The 24,669-nt window shown below is 40.9% G+C and overlaps 1 protein-coding gene across 1 annotated transcript in view; it reads right to left on the bottom strand.

Moving 5' to 3' along the window:
* THADA (thyroid adenoma associated) overlaps nucleotides 1-24,669 on the bottom strand; it is a 277,319-nt gene that overhangs the window by 56,275 nt on the left and 196,375 nt on the right. Inside the window, exon 16 of the mRNA XM_012653863.1 lies at nucleotides 12,096-12,190. Coding sequence (XP_012509317.1) covers nucleotides 12,096-12,190 — 95 coding nt within the window. The remainder of the gene's footprint in view (nucleotides 1-12,095; nucleotides 12,191-24,669) is intronic.

Raw genomic sequence — 24,669 nt, 5'->3', positions numbered from 1 at the left:
CATAATTGTTCTAAAGTTTCCTCTATCCTCCCCCGTCTCCCAGCATCTCCACCCACCTTAAAAAAGTAGGTGGCAAGAAAATACAAAGCACGTATAGGGAGATGGTCTGCCTTTCCTGTTTCAAAGAATTGTAGCTCTGAGCAGAATTCTGTAATCGGATCCAACAAAAGTTCTTAATCTGAAATGGTAGATAAACTGGCTCTAAAAATAACCACAGATGACAATTTGTACACTTTGAACACTGATGTCCTGTTATGCAATTTCTCAGTAAAAAAAAATTATATTTGTAGAGAAAAGGAGACCATAGAACTACAACAACAAAAAAAATCAAGTGATTTATAGTAATAAATCTTGGCTTCTCCTTATCAAAGGGAAATTCCATTCTTCTATTTAATCCTCTGCCCCTCCTAGTAAACTGTAACCTTGACCCCAGGGGCTCTTCCAGTTACAAACATGTCCACTGACCTGGTGGAGGGATTTGGAAACTAGCTTTGTCTCACCCTGAACTGGTACTAGTTGTTTACTTTTTCCTACATTTGCTTCTAGTTCTCTACACGCCATCATCCCTGCTTACACAGGTGTGGCCCCCATTACACACACCCCTTGGAAAATATTCCCTCTTTCCCTTGCCCCCAACACATTCTCAAAGGCATGCATTTTTTAAGCATAGGATTCCTCATCTGCTGCTGAGGAAGGAGAATATGCTTCTGAGAATATCATTTGAAGACTATCCGATCAACCCGTAAAATAAAAGCACGGCCTTTCTGGCTTGGGAGACTGCAGAGTCAGAAGAGCTCTAAAGGTTTTGGGGAGGCTAAAGATGAGCTCATCAAGCACTGGGTGGGACCAACAGTTTTTACTTTTTGCCTCCACCCACCCTCCCATCCTAGCCCTTGCCCAACACAGGGAGGAAGTCAGGAAATACTGTGGATAAACACATGACAACCCAAAGACACAAACATAGTTATTTCTAAGCATATACTACTTTGGGTTCTTTCAGTGAATAGCTCTGAAGGACAGGATTGGGAATCAGAAATTCCTTCCACTGTGACCCTGGTTAATTTAAACTCCTACCCACAAAGGACCTGGGGCTTCTCTTCCACCCTTAGACAACGGCAGTAAGCTTGGACCATTGTCCTTCCACCATAAATAACTAGAAAACTGAACAAAATGTATGACATTGTTGTTTTTAAACACTGGACATGGGCAGTGCAGGAGTAAGGAGCCCTAAGAGAAGGAAACAAACAAGGTAAGCCTTATAATTGTCCAAGCTTACTGCCGTGAGACAATTTCCAAGCTCCAACACAGAAAGCAGGAACCTAGAGCCCAGGGGTCTTGCCCAGTTGAAAAGATGAGATCAGTATTTGGGAAGACTGAGGCAGCTGGAATTTATGGGTCACAAACTAAAGAAGATGAATCTGTGTAGTGAAAGAGCTCTGGAGATCTTCAGGTCTGAAAAGCAAGGGACCCCTTGAATCTTTCATTTGAACACTGATCTGCACATACATGGGGTGAAATTCCATGAGGCTGGGGAAAGAACCAGAAGAGAGCAATGGGCCGAACAATTCCTGAAGCTCACATATGCTCACAATAGTTTGCAATCTCCCATCCAGAGTAGAGACCTTGTAATACATGGGGCATCATGTAGGGACCTCAGATAGATATTGCCTTGTTAGTGGAGCTATATATGCCCTAACTGAAGGCTGTTCTTTAGATTGAACCCACCAGAACAAAGCTTAAAAGCAAGTCTTGGAAGAATCTAAATGATCCTAAGTAACTTAACTGTGTGCCAAAACAAAGTCCAACACTTTAAAGGAACAAAACAAGATCTAACACCCCAAACACCACCTTAGATGTGTCAGGAAAAAAAAATAATTTAAGTGAATGGAACTCTAAGTACTCATGTGATGGAAAGAGAGAGAGAGGGAGGGAGGGAGGGAGGCAATACTAATTAAGAGAGGGTAGTTTCACCTGGCATTCCAATGGCTGCAAAATGTCCCAGAGGGTAGTGGTGCTGTTAGTTCAGAACGGTAATTCTCAAACTTTAGCTGCGTGACCCCAGAGTTTCTGATTCAGTAAGCCTGGGGCAGGGCCTCCCAAAATCACATTTGGAGGACAGGATTGGGAATCAGAAATTCCTCCCATTGTGACCTTGGTTAATTTAAACTCCTGCCCATAAAGGACCTGGGGCTGGGCACAGTGGCTCAAGCCTGTAATCCTAGCATTTTGAGAGGCCAAGGCAGGAGGATAGCTTGAGGTCGGGAGCTCAAGACCAGTCTCAGCAAGAGTGAGACCCCGTCTATACTAAAAATTGAAAAATTATCCAGGCGTGGTGGCGCACACCTGTAGTCCCAGCCACTTTGGAGGCTGAGGCAAGAGGATCACTTGAGCCCAGGAGTGTGAGGTTGTAGTGAGCTATGATGACACCACTGTATTCTGTACTGGGCAACACAGTGAGACCCTCTCTCCAAAACAAAACAAGACAAAACAGAACATTGTCTGGCATCTAATAAAAAATGCAAAGAAGTGGGAAAATATGATCCATAACCAGGGGAACAATTAATAAAAAGAAAGAGACCCCAAAATAACAACAATAAAAATTAGAAACAAGGACATGAAAATAGTTATTACAAACATGCTACATATAGTTAAGAATCTAGAAGAAAACTGAATATGATAAAGAGAGGTATAGAAGATACACAAAGGACACAAATGAAACTTCTAGAGATGAACAATACAGTATCTGAAATAAAAAAATTCACTGGATAAAATTAACAGATTAGATAATACAAAAGAAAAGATCAGTGAATTTAGAGACACAAAAATTGAAGCTATCAAAACGAAACACAGATTTTAAAAAAAGAATGAAATGGAAGAAGCTAAGAGCATCAGTGATCTGTGGGACAGCTTTAAGCGACCTAATTTGTATGTGAGTGGAATCCCAGAAAGAAAGGAAAGAGAAGAAGGGATGAAAGAAATAGTCAAAGAAATAATGGTGCTGGAACAAGTGGATATCATTTGCAAAAAAATAAAAAAGAGAACTTCAACCTTATGACATACATGAAAATTAACTCAAGGTAGATTATAGATATAAATGTAGAACCTAAAACGATAAAACTGTAGAAGAAAACATTTGAGAACATCTTTGTGACCTTGGGATAGGCAAGGACTCCTTAACTAGGGCACAAAGAACATAAAACACAAAGAGGCCTGGCTCTGTGGTTCATGTCTATAATCTCGGCACTTTGGGAGGTGGGAGGATCACTTGAGGCCAGAAGTTCGAGACCAACCTGAGCAACATAGTGAGACTTTGTCTCTACAAAAAATACAAAAATTAGCTGGGCAAGGTAGCATGAGGACGAGGCAGAGGATTGCTTGAGACCAGGAGTTTGAGACCAGACTGAGCAACATAGTGAAACACCATCTCTACAAAAAATACAAAAATTAGCTGGGCAAGGTAGCATGAGGACGAGGCAGAGGATTGCTTGAGACCAGGAGTTTGAGACCAGACTGAGCAACATAGTGAAACACCATCTCTACAAAAAATAGAAAAAAATCAGCTGGGCAAGGTGGTGAGCACCTATAGTCCCAGCTACTTGGAAGGCTGAGGCAGGAAGATTGTTTGAGCCCAGCCTCGGGGTTTGAGGCTGCAGTGAGCTATGATGCTCACTATACGCTAGCCAAGGTGACAGAGCGAGACCCTGTCTCAAAAAAGAGTCCAGAAATAAACCTATAATTTATGGTCAATTAATTTTTTGACAAGGGTGCCAAGACAATTCAAGGGAGAAAGGCTAGTCTTTTGAATATATGGTGCTGGGACAAATGGATAGTCACATAGGCAAAAGAATGAGGTTGGATTTGTACCTCACACCAAATATAAAAATTAGCTCAACATGGATCATAGACTTAAGAGCTAAAACTATAAAACTTCTGGAGGAAAACATGGGTGAAAACCTTTGATTTTGGATTAGGCAATAGTTTCTTAGATAGGACATCAAATGCACAAGCAACAAAAGTAAAGACAGATACACTGAACTTCATCAAAACTAAAAACTTTCATCCATCAGAGGACATTATCTTGGGAATGATAGTAAGAGGAGTTTAAAAAATGAAAAAGAAGAAAAGGCATTATCAAGAAAGTGAAAAGTTAACACACAGAATGGGAGAAAATATTTGCGAACTATGTATCTTATAAGGGATTAATATCTAGAACATAAAAAACTCTTACAACTCCAGAATAAAAAGACAAATAATCCACTTAAAAATGGGCAAAGGATCTGAATAGACATCTCTCCAAAGATATACAAATGGCCAACTGGCACTAGAAAAGATGTCATTAGACAGATGCAAATCGAAAGCACAATGAGATACTACTATTTCACACACAGTAGGATGGCTATAACGAAACAGATGGATAACAAGTGTTGGGGAGGATGTGGAGAAATTGGAAACTTCATATACTGCTGGTAGAAATATAAGATGGTATATCCTTTTTAAAAACAGTTTAGCAATTCCTCAAAAAGTTAAACTTAGAGTTGGCATATGGCGCAGATGCTAACTCCTTTCAATTTAAACTGCTAGGTAAATATCCAAGAGAATTGAAAACAGGTTCCCACAAAAACTTGCCCATGAAATTTCATAGCAGCGTTACTCATAATAGCCAAAAAGTGAAAACAACCCAAATGTCTATCAACTGATGAATGGATAAACAGAATGTGATATCAACACAGTGGAATATTATTCAGCCTTAAAAAAGGATAAAGTGAACAACATGGATGAATCTTGAAAACATGTTAAGTGAAAGAATCCAGACACACAAGGCTACAAAGGTATGATTCCATTTATATAAAACGTTTAGAATAGGCTTAAAACTACTTGCATAATTTAATTGACATGGGCAGCTAGTTTCAGATTACCTGTGATGAGGGGCTGTAAAGGGGAGAGTCAGGAACACAGAGAAACATTGAAATCACAGATGTTTGGAGACTGTAGTTGCTCATGCGAACAGTATTTTACTCCTAGGGGTGGAAATGTGGGTAAGAAGGTTCTGTCACAGATACAGACACTAAGCGTAACTCTCACACTATCATGAGGCTCTTAACTTTGGTCACAGAAATGGGGAGCGGACCAGGAGCCAGGAAAGCTCAACTTTTTCAGGAAAGCTGTGTGACCTTGGGCAAGTCATTTAATTGCTATAGATTCTGCTCTACCTACTGATTAAATGATCTCTAAACTCTAAAATTTTAAGAGTGGGCCTATGTACTCAGCACCAGGCTTGGAATTTACAAGGAGTAAACACCACATTAATTTAGCAATCTAACAACACATCCTGTATTTTGATTTCTGAAAGACAGCTAGGAATCATCTGCTTATTTTAGGAGCTCGCTGTTCCCTGGGAAACATACTTTTGGCACAATCAACAGTTCAGATGACAGTCCTAGTGTTTTGGAGAAAACCAACTAATTTATTGACCGCAAAGCCTGTTTTTTTTCCTTGAAATTTCATAGCTGTAGGCCCAGAAATACAAAGTCCCCAGAAGACTCTAAAAATATGTTCTCAATTCCCTTTTATCTCCCACCTAGAGCTGAGAGAATAGCACCAACTGTGTCATATTAAACACATCTGCATCCAACACCGATAAAGTGCATGACCGAGGAACAGATAAGAATTGTTTTCAATTTGTTCAGATGGAATTGGTTAAATTTAACCTAATTAGACCAAATAATCAAAGCAGGTGTTTGTAAGATGCCAATGTTTTCATTCCCTGTAATTGTTCAGCTATATTTCCTAGGAATTTAAGTAAAGCAAGTTAATATGTCATAAAAATCACTTCCTTGCTATTTATTCATGTCACACATGTATTATTCATGTTCTAGGCCATACAAATACAAGGCATTGTTGAACACTTCTCACAGATTTCACCATTTAACCATCATCAACATTGAAGCTGGCCTGTGGGAGGCTTACATTACCTAACGTTCATTATATAAATATAAACAGTAATAAATGAGAGCCTGTCTTCTAATCCTATACTGATCTACAAAGCACACTGAATTGGCATTTAGATTATTTAGGGATTCTGACTTCGCTCTCATAGGCTGGTCACTTTTAAGGCATTTAAAGAAAAACAATAACAATAATAAAAGTTATATTCCAGTTAAAACAAAATGTTTATTGCACTTGGCAGAGTGATGAGATCTGAACTATAAGTCCCTACTGACAAACCACAAAACTCAGTCACCAGCAGCCTGGTATTGGGAAGTGTTTTGTGCAGTGGCCATAGGTCCACTTTCAAAGGGAAAAGGGCAGATGCCTGCCCGGGAGCAGTCAAGCGTTCTTTTTCTAGTAACTCATTTCAGCCCTGGGTATGCTCTCCTATGATTCCACACAACCTTGGGATGGGAAACGGAAACTCGGGCAGAAAAGGCCCCAGAAAAGCCTGTGACTTGGAAGCTCCTATAAAGGGGATCCCTCTCTGAGGCCTGGGGGTTCTGCAGCAGGGGCAGAAAGAAGCCTGGGAAGCTGAGACCACAAAGAGGTTCTGGGGCTCCCCTCCCTAAGAGAGTGATTGGTGTTCCCTGACTCTGGCCCTGGTTGTGCTGTGGGGCCACAGTGTGGGTGGCTGGAGAGCTCAGGCTCTGCCACCTTAGTACACACATGACACTGGGCATGTGCCTCAGTTTCCTTGTGTCTAAATTGAAGGAACACGAGTATGTCCTTCACCAACGCACATAAAATGCTTGGCACAGTGCTTGGCATATAGAGCTAAGTGCTCAATAAATGCTGGCCATTATTATCACAACTCCTACAAGGAACACGATATTGAAAATAATGTTTCCTAAAAATGAGGGTATAACAGGCATCCTATACACATTTCAAGATTAGGGAAACTTCAGAGATCACTTACAGAAGGGGTGTGGATGGACAAATCCTTCTCCATCTAAAAGATTTCTATGAAATTGCTGTTATGTCATTTATTTCTTCTGGATTAACAAATCCTCTTCAAGATTCATATTTCAATACATTATTACATACATGTAAAATTATAAACGAACTAGGTTGCATAAAATTTGTAAAATGGAGACAAGGAAAGGAAAAACCTACTCATAAACCCACCAAGAGAGCTTAAAATGAAAGTCTGAAAGTGCAAGTAGGTATTTGTTTAAATACCTGGTAAAAGAAAATGTTCAATTCAATAGCTGTGACAAACACAAATTTAAGGGGTGTGGGCATAAAAGAGAAACAGAAAGTCTACCTCTCAGAGTAAAAGGGGTAAATATTTAGTCAACTCTCAGGTGGTATTTCAGTAAATAGATATTTCAATGGAAAATTTCTAACCTGAGAGCAAATAATTTAAGATGGGTTTAAAATTAGAATTAAAGCTCTCGTCTCCATGTCCCTGCCCAGCCTGTAACCCAGCCTCTGAGTCCTGGTGGCAGTGGGCATTTTTCTTCCTCATTTCCCCAACCCCAACTACAGACTATAATTTTCTTTCCAGCAGGAAACTGATATATACTAATGATGACAGCTGGATTCAGAAGAGGAAAAAGAATACAGGGGACAGAGAGTCCTTGTGGTTTTAAATCACTTTAAAACTCAAAACAAAACCCCCAGATTGGAATTTTTAAAACCTAGTTAATGGCTAAGGAAACCTCAAATGATTGGGAAGTACTAAGATAAAAGTTTGAATCACACAAAACACATCATTATCTTAAGCTTTTCTAATCATCTTCTCTGCCTTTCTCCTTCACTGTTTTTCTCCTTGTTTATGCCCCCAGCCCTTCAATGTGGTTCTAAGACATTTTAGAGGTAGGATCAGCCTTCCAAGGTCACTTACAGAATAGCATTTGAGAGGGGATGGGCAGATCCTCCTCTACCCAAAAAAGTCTCCCTGAAATTATTACTTCATTTTGTTTGGAATAATTAATCCCTTTCAAGGTTCACATTTACATACACTTAATGTTTAAATACATGTTTATATACACATGAATGAAACAGAATTATGTTGTATAAAATTAGTAAAATAGAAAATAAGAGGAGGAACCCTCCCCTGTAATCCCTCCATTTTGAAACAACTATTTTTAGCACTGTGCTGCCTTTAACTCTAGTCTGACCCTCCATTCCCCACCCCTGCTTCCCAAACCCTCACTACTGGTTATCACGACAACTGGGCGAATCTCCCTGATATTCAGTGAATGAATTTTCAGTTACATTCTTTCTGAGTGACAATAAGAACTTAGTTCCATAAGGGTCCTAAGAATCCTGTAAGGATCAGGGCAGAGAAAGAAATGTCACCTTGTCTTAAAAATCACCTGATCCCACTCTCTTTCTTACATCCTCCAATAATCCCCTTTGTTTACAGGGTCACGTCCAAGCTCCTTAGACTTTGGCATATGAGGCCTCCCACGACTGAGCTTCTGCCTCCCCAGCCTTACTTCTAGTCACAACTGCCTGGCCTTAAACCCAACACTCCAGGCACCCTGTCCGGTCTGAGCTCTTTGAAGGCTGTGCTGATCTGTGCCCCCGTGGTGCTGGCCATGCTCCTCCCTTTGTAATACCCACCTCCACCTTGCCCATCTGGTGAATCCCTAACCATCGCCAAACCTCTGCCCAACCACCTCCTCCTCTAGGAAGCCTTTTCTGTCCTCCCAAGTAGAAATGACCTTTCTTTCTCTAGTGCCTCACACACACTTCCTTTATATATAACATCTGAAATCCCTTATTACACCTACTAATAAGCCCAAGAGATATTCATCTCTATCTCCAGATAAAGGTGCTCAATATATGTTTGATGCTAGCAGGTCTGATAAATGAAAAACTAAATGAACAAGAAAAAAGATGATCTTTTCCTGGATCAGTTAGAGGGGCAGGGGCATCCCTAATCAAGTGGATTCCTGACATCCTATGCCAGGTATGTTACATGTCAATGTCTTCCTAGGAAGGCAGACATTTCTTCTTTCCTGAAGATGTTTAAGAATATGAGGAGAAGTGTGAAGCTGATGGGTTGAACACACTTCTGCCAGGCTGCATGGGACTGGATTAGATGCATGGTTTCCAGCTAATGATAATGATAATAATAACAGATAATATTTATTGAACACTTATTCTGTGCCATGCAGAGCACACTCTTTACATAGGGCTTTACACGTGTAAGTTGACTCTAAGATGTAGATATTATTATTATCCCCATTTACGATTGAGAAACAGTGTCTCAAAGAGGTTAAATAACTTGCTTAAGATCGTGAAGTTAGTAAATGGCAGATCTGGGATTCAAACCCAGGGATTTGGCTTTAGAGTCTATGTGGTATACTTCCTACTTTGAGCTTTATGAGCTAATAATGGAGGTAGATGTGTATTTACAAATATATACACATGATATAAACCTCTCATTTCAATTCAGAAAATGAATTCACATTTGATTGATACATGAGTTTAAATAAGACTTCTATCTTGATAATAACTGTTACTATTCTAAAAACTGATAAAAACTGTATTTCACTCAATTAGTTAATAATAAACCCATTAAACAAGGGCTTGCTATGTGCTTAGCTGGGTGACAGAGAATCTAAGACATGATCCGTTCTTTCAAAAGAGCTTACAAGGTAAGACTATAATATCAAGACATTTTGAAAACATATTGAAATCTGTACATTCAAATAAGTGATCACCTCATTTGGTGATATAATTATCTATTGCTCAAACTGCCTTTGGAAACAATTTATGAAACATGCAAGAATAGATTTCACTACTTTAAGCTCACCGTTTATTTTTATCCCAAACAGTGCTATCCATTTTATAATTTTATAATTACCATTGTATTTGATATTTGGTTAGTTCCAAAAATCTACTCTATCCTCAAAGGAAGAAAATTTGCTACCATTATTTGTATGGATGTATTACATGAACATACACATTCATAAAGATAGATAGATGGCATTTCGCTATGTTACCCAGGCTAGTCTTGAACTCCTGGGTTCAAGTGATCCTCCTGTCTCAGTCTCTCAAGTAACTGGGATTGTATGAACACGTCAGCACACCTGGCTGACATATGCAATTTAAGATGTAAATAGCCACATTTTTTCATCATCAGTAATGTTACTTTAACGTACCTTTTTGGTTTTTATGACAAGTCATTAACAATTTTTCAGATCTCTCCATTTGACATAATTAAATTCACATATTTCAATGACAGTTTTACTTTTCTAAAAATTTTTTCTTTCTCCCCTCCCATTCTAGTAGCCACATTTTAAAAGTAAAGGAAACAGGTGAAATTAATTTTAATAATATATTTTAAAATTTAATCCAATATGTTAAAATATCATTCCAACAGGTCTTACTCCACAAAGTAATGACTTTAAGAGGAGTAATACGTGGATGCAAGTGAAATAATACTCAGTAATGAAAGACAGCTTGTGATCACATTTAATTAGGGTATAAACGCTAAATAATGTTAAGAGCTCGGAGGAAAGGATGGTTCAAAAAAGCCAAGTCATCTTCATGGAGCCCAGCTTATCAGTAAAGGATGGATGGCTGGGGAAGAGAGAAGAAGGTATTTTACAACATTTAAGGGTTAACCCTTCTAGATAAGGAATAATGGTACTGAATAAGCCAAAACAACAACAACAACAACAACAACAAAAAACCTCAATTCAAATAAACTGATGGTTATAGTCAGCCACAAAACTGTCAGAATCCAAATGAATGGATTTGTAAGCAGTGAGCAACTCTGTTATGGCCAAGACCCCTTAGAGACATAAGAAGAGAGTCACTATAAAGCTATATGGAATTTGGAACTGAAAGAAATGGTAGAAATCTAAAACAATTTACTTGGTAACATCTGATTCATAATCTCTTTATAATCTCTGGATCCCAGTTAACTGCAGTGTAAACTAAAGTGGATACAATTCTGAGGTCTCTTATAGCTAGGGTGACCTGTAATTTACTGTGCAAACCTGGACACTTTGAAGAGTAAAAGGGGCACTATTAATGCTGGAACAAGAGGCATAAACTGGGACCATTTTACAGCTATAAAACTATATGATCCTGTACTACCAAGCAGATACAACAGCTACCCCTATCCAGGGACGTGGAGCTGATGAAAGTCTACCGTGTTCTTATTACCTCTGCATGGCCACAGGGGTTTTGTGGGCTAACATACATCGATCCGGCGAGGCGGTTTCGCACTCCCCCACCCCCCATATCCCCCCACAAAGCATTTTAAATTGGTTTGAATTTGGGAACAGGGTTCCATATGGACAGAGCTGGACTTTGACAGCCTGAATGTATTTACTGAAGACAACAAATCATTGACAGACTAAATGTAACAGAGGAAAGCCCTGGCCTGCTTGTACTCAGAATCTGACTTTGTAATTGTAGCCCCCTTTAGACAGGCCTAATCAATTAGAAGAGGCTGATTTTAACCAGTTGCAGGCTCATTACCCTGCATTCCAGCTTGTGTTGATGAAAATCAGTTTCAGTCTGTGGCCTGGAATTCATGTACAGCACTTCCTGCGGCCTCTTATATAAACACATCAAAAAAATTTTATTTGGAGTTGCCCTTCTTCCTTTAGGGGGGAAAAAAACCACTTTGTGGATCATTATTAAAATACAATTGTATGTGAATCTGGGGTTCATATCCAGAAACATATATGACCAAGAAACATGTATAAAGTCAGAGCCTGAGGTAGCAACTCATACACGCGTTGGTGTAGGGGTAGTTTCGAGAATAGAGTCTCAAAGATCCAGGGTCCAGAATCAAATGAGCCCAGCTCAGTTATCTCCACAGAATGGAACAGAATGAACTCTCAGTTATTGCAAATGATAACCTTTCAAAGAAAATGGGTATCTGAGTAGAATTCACACTCTACCCTAAATGACCAACTAGAAAATAAACGGCAAACTTCCAAGTAAACAAGGACAAGTTTCCCTGCGAAGCTTCTATGAGAGCACCATATGACACTGTTTAATTTTGATGTGCAATTAGTCTTAAGAAGTAGAAGGTGGGGGAGTGTGTGGTAGAGCCGCTCAAAACCATACCTACATTTCAAGAACCTGTAACCATTCCAAAATATGATACAACTAACTATGAATCATACCTGGCTGGTTGTCCTTTGTGGGTTTGTTGAGGCAGCGAGTCAACAGGAAGAGAATATCAATATATACAGCTCTGGTCACCAAACATGGATTTTGCCTAGAAAGGTAAGGAACAGAAAATAAATTGATATTTTTTCTCCCTGAGGTCTGGGTCACAGGAAGGAGAAAATGGGTATTTTCTACCAGGCATGTCTTGAGGCTTAGGCAGTTATGGCGATGCTAAAGAAAAGACGGTATGATCACCCATGGCAAGAAAATCAGTAACTCAAGTGAGAAAATGAAATCCTTGAGCTATGGTGGAAGCTGGGGACATGTGTGGACAGAACAGACAAAACTCTATGCTCTGGCTCCAAATAAAATAAACTGAAAACAAACAAAAACCAAGATCCTATCCCTGTTAGTTGAAAACAAGAAAGGTAGGGGGAAATGATATTGTTATTCTCCTTTTAAGTGGAGAAATTTGGGGGGTGGGACTCATTGGTCATGAAAGTTACTGATTTAGCAATTTGGAGGAGGAGAATTACACTCACATATTAAAAACCATATCTATGGACTTGAAATAACAAGCTGAATAACAAACGTGTGAAATTACCAAATACTGGATGGAGCTAACATCTTTCTCCCAATAAATGGAATTTTTTCTTCTTTCAATGAATGGAGTGGCTCATTTTACTCTTTGAGCCACATGGTAGAAACAGTAAGTGGGTCCAGATTTGGGGGGGTCTAGATACAAAAGAAAGAACAAGGACTTTTTGTTCTAATTAAAAAAAAATCCCCCCTCCGAAATGGGGTCTTGCTATATTGCCCAGGCTGGTCTCACACTCCTGGGCTCGAGCAATGCTCCCACCTGGGCCTCCCAGAGTGCTGGGATTACAGGCATGAGCCACTGCATCCTGCTAGGGACTTTGCTTGGATAATAATGCTAAAAGGCTCTGACTTTGAGTCTCAGCTCATACTGACCATGAAAAGAGCCAAAACCTCTTTGGTGTACTAATAATCCAGCACAAGTAGTAAAAACAGCAGGGACCGGGGTTTGAGTGTGGGATTTGCTTCTTATCTCTGTGACCTGAATCAGATTCCTGACCTGTAAAATGGGAATTATATTATCACCTTTATCATCTCCGCTATGGTTTGAATGTCCCTGCTAAAACTCGCATTGAAATTTAATTGCCATTGTTGAGAGGTGGAGTCTTTAAGAGGTGATTAGGTCATGAGGAAATGGATTAATGCGGTTATCTTAGGAGTGGGTTAGTTATAAAAGCAAGTGGCCTGATTTCCTCTCTCTGCCTTGTGTACTGGATTCTGCCTTCCACTCTTCCACCACGGGATGGCCCTCACAAGATGCCACTGCCATGCTCTTGGACTTTCCAGCCTCCAGAACTGTGGGCTGAATAAATGTCTTTTGTTTATAATTACCCAGTCTGTGGTATTCTGTCATAACAAAAGAAAATGGCCTAAGACAGCCTCCCTGTGAGTCGCTGTGAGCATTCAATGTGGCACAGTGAACTTAAAATGCCCACCTCAATGCTTGGCCATGGTAGATGATCCAGATGTGTTCATTGCTGCCTTCTCCTCTACTTCCAACATAAGAGTAAAGGATGACACTGGAACCGGGACAAGTGTTCCAGCTAGTGGATTTCCATTTGGCTTGATCCCTAAACCCATCTTCTCATTCCTTGTAAATTAACAGTTTTTCCACTCCTCTAAAGTTTATTCCCACCTCTATCCTGAACCAGACATATCCTGGAGCTGGCATATGCTCATTTAAAGTATGAATCAGACACCTTTGATTTAAAGCAGAACTGTCTCGTATCAAGGTCCTTTGTTGCTGCCTCTCCCCATGGCAGTCCCACTGTCTTGCTTCACTTATAGTATCTACTTGCTCTCTGACTCCTACCTATGGAAACCACTAGTTTACACGTATACCTTGAGTCTGGCCTAATTTCAAATCTATGCCTAGCTATTAAAATTAGTTTCCAAAAAATAGGTAACACATACACACAGTATAAAAATAATTCAGACAGTACAAAAGGACACGCAGTGAAAATGAAGTCAGTCCCCTTTCCACAATCCTACCTGCCTGCCACATTCTATTACTCTGAGGCAACCGCTACTACTACTTTCTAGTATATCCTTCCAGGTACATTCTATTCATTTATAAGCATCTATCTATGGCTACCACTTGTTTATTTTTACATAAATGGTGGTTTCCTATCTACTAAGTTCTGAGCATTACTCCTTTTCACTAATATATTTTGGATAACATTCTATTAAGGACATAGAGATTTGCCTCATTTTCTTAACGGCTATAAACTACTCCCTTTCATGGATGTATCTGTACCCTACTGACAGAATTCAGATTAAGATACTTTGCTACAGAAAACAATGCCGTAATAAATATATTTGTACATCAGTTCTGTGCATATGGATATATACTCAGAGGCAAAATTCCTAGAAGCTGAATTACTTTGTCAAGGTATTTGCACAGTTATTAATAAATTTTTCACTTATCTTGACGAGATGCTCTCCAAAGAGACAGCACCAATTTACATTTTTACTGACAGTGTTTAAGAATTCCTGTTACCCCATGACCTGGCCAATACAGTGCATTATAACTTTTTGACTTTGCCAAGATGAAAAGGGAAAAATATCTCATTGAATTTTCTTTTCTGTGAACTGTGTTCAAATCCCCTGTTGCTGGTCTTTTCCATTCTGATTTGTAGGAGCCCTTTGTATAGTAAGGAAATCTGCCCCTTGTCTGCCACATGGGTTGCAAATGTTTTTGCAGTTTGCCATTTGTCTTTTAACTTTCTTAACAAATTTTTGCAATTCAGAAATGTTTAATTTTATGCAGTGAAATATATTAATATTTTTATGTCTTCTCGGTTTTATATCATTGCTTACAAAGTCCAACTCTTCTCTAAGATTTTTAAAACTCCCATATTTTCTTCTAGTATTCTACAGTTCCATTTTTCTAAAGGAAAGAATTTGGACAGACTAAATTGACAAGGAAGGGCATTTTGACAGGAGGCAATAGATGTGGGCAGGAATTTGTTTGGCTTGTCCAGGGACCAGGGGAGAGCCAGCTTGAAAAGATTAGAGAATGGGTTGAGAAGGTAGGAACATGAGCAAGGTAGGCCAGGCTTTCAAGTGATGGGAAACTTCATACTACCTGGGTTGTTCTTTAGTGTAATAATTTACTGCCTGCCTGTTCCCATGTGGCCTCACAGAGTCATAGCTTCTTGCCCCAAATGTTTTTTTGGTTTTCTGTGGAGTCACAAGAATCACAAAGAGAAACTGCTGGGAAACTGGTTTGGCTTTCAAGTCTGATGAGGAGCCTGGTTTCCATGAGATTTTTAGGTAAGTTAATATATTTTTTAAAATTTCTAAATGAATAGAGGAAAGGTTGGCACTCTTCAGCATCCCCTGCCAGGCTGAAGCGTCCTGCATTTTCCTTAGACCCGGCACAGGTTGGTGACCTTGCTGGCCTCCTGGGACACTTCAGGAACCACTCTGATTGCTCCCACAACCATGAGGCTTGGGGCCAAACCTGATGTAGCCACCGAGATCATGGGAAGCTCTCTCAAATGCTGCTGCTTTTGGATTCCAGGAAACAGAGAGGATTTGGGGCCACAAAGGAGTACATCCATGGCTTCTCCTTTGAGATGACTCTGAGAGAAATTCTGGCTTGCAGCCTCCTGTTCATGGCTCCACCCTTGAGGACAGCCAAAGCCACATAACATCCCCGTCTGGAGTCACAGAGTTGGGCTTCACTCTGAGCTGGCTTCTAAGTCAGGAAAATAATTTTTTTTCTTTCTTTTTCTCTTGGTATTACTTGGTGTTTGTTCTGACTTGGAAATGGTACACTGTGAGTTCAGGGTGAGCCAGAGGTTTGTTCTCAGTCTGTCAAGCCACTTTGATGCTGGGAATAAAATCCTAAGGAACAGCAAGCCAGCTGGACAGGAAACCAAGCCACAGGGTTTTGGTGGGCTTGGGGATTTTTTCTACCCTCAAATGGAAAAATCCTGGCATGGGGCACGGTATAATGAAGATTTATAGCATTAAAAAAAAAAATCAGAAGTGGTCAGGGTCTAACAGATGGGCTGAAAAGAAGCATAATAGTGGCTTTAGAAGGAGTAGAAGGAATCAGGTACCAGGGGGACTAAGTTTATATATATAAGATGAAATGAAGGTCTTGTTAAGAATTTTGCTTTCTTCTACTCTTTTTTTTTTTTTTTAATCATTTGTCCCTTGACAAATATCTACCGAGAACCTGATTAATATGATTTTGCCTTGGGAAATCTCTGAACTTCATTAAACCTCCTGCCCTTGCTCCTGGAAGGTGGGGGAAGCAGAAGGCAGGCAGAGAGAGCAGGGCTTCCCAGACACGTCCACAAAGGCCCCAGTGTCTAGAGGACAGCAGGAGCTCTTGGGAAGTCTGCAATAAATTATTCACTTCTCCTGTCCCTTCCGGAATCCCAGTGACTGTAGATCTTTTTAACTGAGGCCTATTCATTCAGAAAACATTTGTTAAAAGGCTACTGAGAGCCAGGAATAATGCCAGGGTTTGGAAATATGAAGATGAAATGATTCAGTGACATAGTCACTGCCCTCAAGGAACTTAGAGTCCTGAATAGTGTTTTTCAAACTGCAGGTTATGATTCATTTAGTTGGTTATGAAATCAACTAGGGGGTAGTGACCAGCAAAAGAGGGAGGAAGGAAGGAAGGAAGGGATGAAGGGAGGAAGAAATGAAGGGAGGAGGGGAATGAGGGGCAAAGAGGAGTGGGGGAAAGGAGCTAGAAAAGAGGGAGGGAGGAAGGAGGAAAATATAATCAGAGTGTAACAAAACAGTAAGAGGTGAGCATTGTTTCATTAAGGTTTTTGTTATATATAAGGTTTCTATGAAGTCCTCACTCAGCATGAATTTAGGAGACAGGGTTTTTCTTTGTCGCCCAGGCTGGAGTTCAGTGGCTCGATCATAACTCACTGCAGCCTCAAACTCCTGGCCTCAAGCGACCCTTCTGCCTCAGCCTCCCAAAGTGCTGGGATTACAAGTGTGAGCCACCGTGCCTGGTCAGCATGAATGTTTAATAAGTTATCTTTGATTTAAAATGTAAATAATTAATGAAATGCAACAATTTGAATAAAATAATTGTTTGGACTTTTTTCTTTTTCTTTTCCAGGTAATAAGCTACCCTACGTTATATTGAATGCTATCAATGGGGTTATGTTTGGTATCCAAAATGACAGTGGATATGATGAAAGCAAATATTCTTGAAATTAAATACACTAAATCTTAAGTAAGTTCCCTCTCTGTTGCATTTTTTTTACAGACTGTTCATATATAGATAATAAAATTTCAAACTGCACGATTTCATGAATGTGTTATCATGTGTGTTTGCATGTATATACATGGGGCAGAGTGACACCAGCAGAGGAAGTAGCATGTCCAAAGACCTGAGCACATGACATGTTTAGAGAATAATAAGTGCTAAGGGTACGTGGCAGGGGGAGGGACAGCAGGAAATGATACAGGATGAGTGAGCAAGGACCCAGGATGGGAAAACTTAGGAGTGACCTTTCAGAACTCCACAATTTCCACAGGGTAAAGACCCCAGTGGGACCCTGTTAGCTCAGGTCACACTGAAGAGTTCGGGTCCCCACTCAATATTGTGAAGCCTTAGTGGGCTCCCTGGAAGAGACAAACAATTCACTTTGGACATATCAAACTCCTGCCGAAGAATTCACTACTATCTTCAGAGGGCTGGAGACAGCTGTTCTGGCTTTAGGCTGCTAGTGTCTGTTAAGGTCTCTAAGTCAAGGAACCTGAACTAGTCAGAGTTGGGATCACTATAGTTCCCAAGGAACTACTCCTCCAGAATCCTGATTCGATGCATGGCTTAACTTGATTAATCTGAAACATTTACTGAGCACCATGGGGGATATCCCACCTGGGGTAGAAAGGGGAAGGAGAGGACAAGGTTCCGACCTTGCAGAGCTTATGGTCTTGCATATATGGAAAGAAAATACACATAAAACAACCAGACGGAACGTCATACAGGAGCGGTCTGGAGACATGGAAGGATTTGGGCTGGTGAAAAGAAAGAGAAGGAATTCTGGAAAATCAAACAGGTGCAGCTTAGAGTGACTTATGGTTTAGACTGACATGGGGTCTCAAGTCCTAGCAGGGGCTCCTCCCAGCCCACCGGGCTCTTCCTCTAATCTCAGCTCCTATGCAGGCAGCTCACACCACTTCTGTTCTCAACCACAATGAGCAAGAAGCACTGGCAGCTTCTTGCCGTGGAGCCAGCAGTGGAGTTAATGAAGCAGTATCTTAGGGACCACCTGCAGGCCCACAACAGCCCGGAAAGAAGAAAACCAGAAAAGGAGAGGGAAAGTAGGTAGGAAGCAAGGAGAGAGAAGGCAGGAGAGATGTGGAATGGGGGAAAAGGAAGGAGGGAGAGAGTCTGGAAGAATGGGGGAGGGAAAATGGTAGAAGAGGTAAAAGGGCAAATAGTCTGTAATACGTTCCCACATCCTGTTATGGTCCCTACACTTGACACATGTCCAGCCATTCCATGCCCTTTATTTAAAAACCCTCTTCAAAGCCTGTCCTCTAGGAAACCTTCCTCGACTAGCCATCCGGCAAACAGCCTTCGAGGACAAGCTGAATGGCTGACTCAACCCAGGGGGGGATATTTTGTTGACCTGCCTGATCCCAGAGACCCTACTGGCCACCTCTGCAGTCCTGGCAGTTCATGTCACTGCAATGGTAGCTGTCTGCAGACCAGACACTGCCTCTCCTTATATTTGGTTATAGAAGGAAGAGCTGCTGCAGACAGGAGTTAGGAGATACTTCCTCGATGCAGGCAACATTAAGCCATGTAAACGTGGAAGTGTAAATTAAATAAAAAGAAACCCCCTCTGCCATTCCGATTTCCATTTTTACCACAGCCCCCAGCCAAGTAACCATCCCATGGCATTCTTGGAGAAACAACAGGGGATTTGTTTAAACCAAATTGCCAAATGGTCGTGAATTGTAGAATATATATTTTTAAACAAGTTATTTTCCCCCACTGTAACACTGAGAATTTGGCTCTGCACGCAGGGCCAGCTGGCAGCAGCATGCAGGGCCTGGCTGGCTACCAGAGACTGCTCATTTACCTTGCCCTCCCCTGGGAAGTGTGATGGCAGAGCTGCATTTTTATGGTATGCTCCGACATCCACCCAGCCTTTCTTGGTCTGGAGCTTTGCAAGTGTTTATACTCACACCCACATGTATAAGCTGCCCTGCAGCCCTCCTACTTGGATTTTCCTTTTAAAGTGAAGCCATCCTCTATGCCCTGCTCTGGTGGTTGACCAGTTTACAGGGAATTCTTACTGAGTCGCCATGCACAAAGCAAGAGACCATGAGCTATGAGTCTGTCCAGAAAGTGATCAAAGGTCCTGTCATGTACTACAAAACACAGTGGGCTTCCCCTGGAAAAGCAGGTATTGCTCTTGGGGGATGGAATCTGTGAAAGCAGAGGGCTTTAATCACTTTACCAGGGTTCTGGGCAGGTATTCAGCAAGGCCCCAGCAGTCTGCAGAAGGCACTGGGGTCCCCTTCTCAGGTCAGGGCAAAAGCCACAGCCTCCTCTGCTTCCCCTGGCAATGCTGCTGCTAGAGAGGAAGCCCTCAAGCTCAATGCCATGGCTTTACCTTTTCTCTCCACTAAGGCTCACCTGCCTTTTCAGAGAACCCCCAGGGAGCCTCCCACGCCCCCAGAGGCCCTCATATTTTTCCATCTTTCTATTAGGCATCTTTTTCTCATTAATGTACTAACACTCAAGCTATGTGCAGAGAATGATGAAAAAGAGACCTTGTGTGGGGCTTGGGATTTGTTCAAAGCCTGGGGAAACTGTTTTAGAGGGTGTATGTTTTTTATTCCTTTTATGAGAGATGCGTGTTTCCCTCCCTCTGTGACTTGTTTAAAAGTAAAGTTTAATATGCTGCCAGAGAAATTGCTGGTTAATAACTTAATAAGCTATGTGCTAGGAATTATGGGAGAAAAGCAGTATCCAAGAAAACTTTTATTGTACAGTTTGGGGCTTAGAGGATATATAGCTTCAATTATTATATTTGAATGCTAACAGAAGTCTCCTTTCTTTTCAAATACTACTTTCTCCCTAGGAACATAAAAAAAGATAAATAGGTAAGGTGAATAAAAACTTCTGGATGCTGCATGAAAGTCCGTATAAATCACAAGGTGAGAATTTCTAACAGCACAGTCAACAGAACTGTGGTAATGTGAACTTGGCAAAGCACACATTTAGAAATTAGCCCTGGCAATGACAGTAATAATGATGACAATAATATTATCAACAGCATTTTATTAAAAATTTTATCTTCGCCAGGCACAGTGGCTCATTCCTATAATCCTAGCACTCTAGGCCAAGGCATGAGGATCACCTGAGGTCAGGAGTTTGAGACCAGCCTGAGCAAGAGCGAGACCCTGTCTCTACCAAAAACAGAAAAAATAGCCAGGTGTGGTGGCATGTGCCTGTAGTCCTAGCTACTTGGGAGGCTGAGGCAGGAGGATCACTTGAGCCCAGGAGTTTGAGGTTGCTATTATCATACCACTGCACTCTCCTCAGGGTGACAGAGTAAGACCTTGTCTCCAAAAAAAAAAAAAGTTTTATCTTTAAAAAATATTCATATTTTATATTTATAAAATACTTAAGAGGGGGAAAACATCAGGCATTATTATTCTCATTTTTACAAATCAGCAAAGTCACTCATATCAAGTGACCTACTCTAGGATCAGGGCAAAAACAAAAAATAGAATCAAGGTTTTCTAGAAAAACAAATTGTATTTATGTGTTCCAAACGCAATCAGATGAAAAGTGACACTGTGCTAAGCAATTAAAGTATTTTGGGTTGTAAGCACATGCTGTAGTGTTGTGTCCTAGTAGACAGTGTGGTGAAAAGCAAGGCTCTAAGCACAGCTGTTTCTGTAAGGACCAACACAAGCACACATTTTCAACATGGCTGATTATGTCCACAGGGACTTTATTAGTTGACAGTGGACATTTCCAATATCTGCTTAGTGCCTTTATGTTTTTATATCCATTACCCACCATGCCCTCCATGCCCTGACGTTACAGATAAAATCTGAGGCCTAGGCCAGGCACCATAGCTCATGCCTGTAATCCCAGCACTTAGAGAGGCCAAGGTGGGAGGAGGGTCACTTGAGCCCAGGAGTCTGAGGCTGCAGTGAGCTATGACTGTGCCACTGCATTCTGGCCTGGGTGACAGAGTGAGACCCTGTCTCTTAAAAACAAACAAACAAAAAAAATAAGAAACCCGAGGCCTTAATAGTTAAGCCAGGACCAGAACCCAGACCTGCTAACCTCGAGTATACTCTGCCCCTCCACAACTTCAGCACAGTGTGTTTTCAGGCTAGAGGCTTTCCATTTACTAAGCACCTCTAGATGGGAATCTCCTGTGGTCACCCAGGAACACAGGGGCTTGCGAGCTGGTGAGGACCTCTCTGGCTCAGGGAGCTCCTGAACTGTCATGGGAAGATGTTAGTCCCAGAGGCCCAGGGGCCAGTCCAATTGCTCAGGAAGCCTGGCCATCACTGGCAGCTGGGGAGAAGGACAGAACAGTGAGACTTTAGGGGGCCTCTCTCAAAGCTGCTGCCTTGGCCCATTCACACAGGACCAGCTCACGTTGCCCACAGCCCTCCTGGAGGTGGCCTAAACCCTGGCCACACATAGTTAGCTCAATATGAGGGCAGACAAGGGCTCCTGCCAGGTCTGTGCATTGGTGGAAAGCCTGCAGTCAGAATTACTAACTTAGGTTAAAGGTACTGTCTCCAAAAGATCACTACTGAAAAAGTTGTGTGACCCAGGAGAATTAACTTATTCATATATTAGAATTTATTAACAGTAACATATTAGCATGACTTATTGGTCAGATTAAGTGGCAGCCAGCCAGCTGAGAGCAGATTTCTGAGGAAAGAGGATCTAGAATAACTAAGTTTTTTTTTTCTTTTCTCTCTCTTTTTTTATTCTCTGCACTGACTTGGGATAGAATAACTAAGTTTTAACGGCAAGAAGGCCTGGAGCATGGAGCCCTATCCAGGGAGGCAGTTCGTGAGAGGGGGCCCTGGGCAGCCTGAGGACATGGACGGGGTTGCAGTATTTTCTATGAGGATCATCAGGTAGCAAGAGAAGAAGGAAGCAGGTCATGAGGCAAAAACTGAACTTGCTATTCACATCCCTAACTTGAGCTATCTTCTAAGCTAGCCACATCTGTTAAGTAGGAAGAAGCCAATGGCCTCCTGTTTCTACTGCCTCTTCTACAAATAAGTTTGGATTAGATCACTGGTAGGGAGTCTGTTCTAGGGCTCCCAATGGGAGGGAAGCCATGCCAGTGGGTTTTCAGGTACCCGTTCCAGCTTCAATTATATTTACCGTCTCTACTATCTTCAATATCTTGAATTTCCATGCAAGCTTCTGTTTGAAGAAAGAATTCCAAGGGATTAGATGATCTTTAAATCCCTTTACTGCTATAAATTCTGTGGTTCTATGGTCCTCTTAGCAATGTTGGAAAGACAAAAGCCATGTGGTCTCAAGTGCAGACAAATATTTCTATTCCCATTACTAGCCACCCAGGCAAGGAACAGGGCTTCCAGGTGATAGGGACAGAGAGCTGTTGGTCTGCTACTAGACAGTTTTTTGTAAACCTTTAGGAGAGACTAGAAGTTTTTATGACCACCAGGAGAGGCTAGAAAGATTTAAAGCATTTCTCAGTGTATTTTATGTGCATACAGACAGCAGCCTACTTATCAGTGTCAACCAGAGCTTATTGACTTTCTCTTAACTCTTAAATCAAGTCCACATGTCTCTGGCTGACATCTGAGGGCTACCACAGCTGGTCTCATCAAATCTTGCACTGCTCTCCACAACGCAGCATCTCTTCTTCAGCTCTGTCTCCTCAGTGGTCCATGATATATCACATGCACTCCCTATATATAGCATGCATTGCACATGTTGTCCACAATCTTGACATGTTCTTTTCCCAACACTTTTGGTGTTTTCCAAATCATACCCCTGTTCTAAGGCCCAAATCATACCCCTCTTCTAAATCCTCTAGAAAGCCTCCCTGATTATCCCAGTCCACATTTTTCTTGGAACTCTTATACTTATCATATGTATTTTCACATGTGTTTCACTGTTGATTGATCATTTTGTGTGCATAAGCTCTCTCTTTTCAATTAGATTGGACCATAACTAAACTCTGACAACATAGACCCCATTATATATGCCTAATGCGGTTCCCACAAGGCTGAGGACTGTACTAAGATTCCTTCATTGTACTTGGGCAATAAGACCTTCATAATTAACTTGGCAACAAAGGTTCTATACCAGCATAACCTCACTCATTCTCCAATCTAAGAAAACCTTATCCAATAATTAAATCTCACCTGGCCTTTAAATACTTCTCCCTCCTCCTAGAAGACTTCTTTGACAGCCCTACTCTCTCAAGCTGGCATTTATTTCTCCCTTCTCAGCTCCCACAACATACTTTAAGTAATTCCAGCATTCACCCAATTCTTGTTTATAGTTAATTAAATCCATACCTGTCTTACACTGTTTTTGAAATAGAGACAATATCATTCATCTTTGTATTTCCATTGTGTCTACTGCATTGCCTTGTAGTATCTGTGAATCTGAAATGGCTTTAATTCACTGGGAATGGCTCAATAAAAGTAATGAAGGTGTTGATTTATCCAAAAGATGGAACATGTTACATGCTAAAGGAAAAAAAATAACCCACTATATTAGGGCTTTACATAATATTATGAGAATGTGCTGAGGACACTTAAAGCCTGCACTCCCTTGCAAGCTGGGCCATGACAACATTGCCCAAATCTTCCAACAGCAATACCCCAATAAGCCAACAGCTACAAGTAGAGCAAGACAGATATTTCTAAGCCCTCTATTGAACTAATTGCCATCTCCGGGTTAGGTTTGCAGATTTCTATATTTGTAAGTATAAGGCATCAGCAGTTGGGGGTTGAATTCTTGGTGTGCAGTTGTGTAAATGAACTATTTTTATTTCTTGCCACAATATGAAGAAGCTTTGATCTTGGGCAACTTGCTCAAGGGCTCAGTTTAATATATTGATCACTTCTGACTACTTTTACCCAGACTAGTTTCCATAAGCTCAGCCTGCCAACAAGAAATACTTCATATATTTTCAAACTTCACTTCTTCTCAAATAGCTTATTCCTTCAAAATTTGAGGCTGTATTTTTAAAGGGACTTTTTTAAAGAAGGAAATGTTTTGTACCTTGTTCCATTTGTTTGGGTTGAAATGTGATAATTTAATGTTTCTTTCTGTTTTTAAAAAATACAAATAGGATCTTATCCTGAGATATCATGACCTTTAACATTCCTAAGAAGTGTCAATGGGAAGCAAACAAATGTCAACAAGCTTAGGTCTAAAATACACCAACTTCATTTTTCTCATCATTCAAATCTGCATGAGGCTCAAGGTGACTTTGAATAGGCTGTGCTGGGAGG

Source organism: Propithecus coquereli, unplaced genomic scaffold, assembly GCF_000956105.1.
Source record: "Propithecus coquereli isolate 6110/MARCELLA unplaced genomic scaffold, Pcoq_1.0 Scaffold43, whole genome shotgun sequence".
Lineage (NCBI taxonomy): Eukaryota > Metazoa > Chordata > Mammalia > Primates > Indriidae > Propithecus > Propithecus coquereli.
This window is presented reverse-complemented; position numbering and strand designations above follow the sequence as displayed.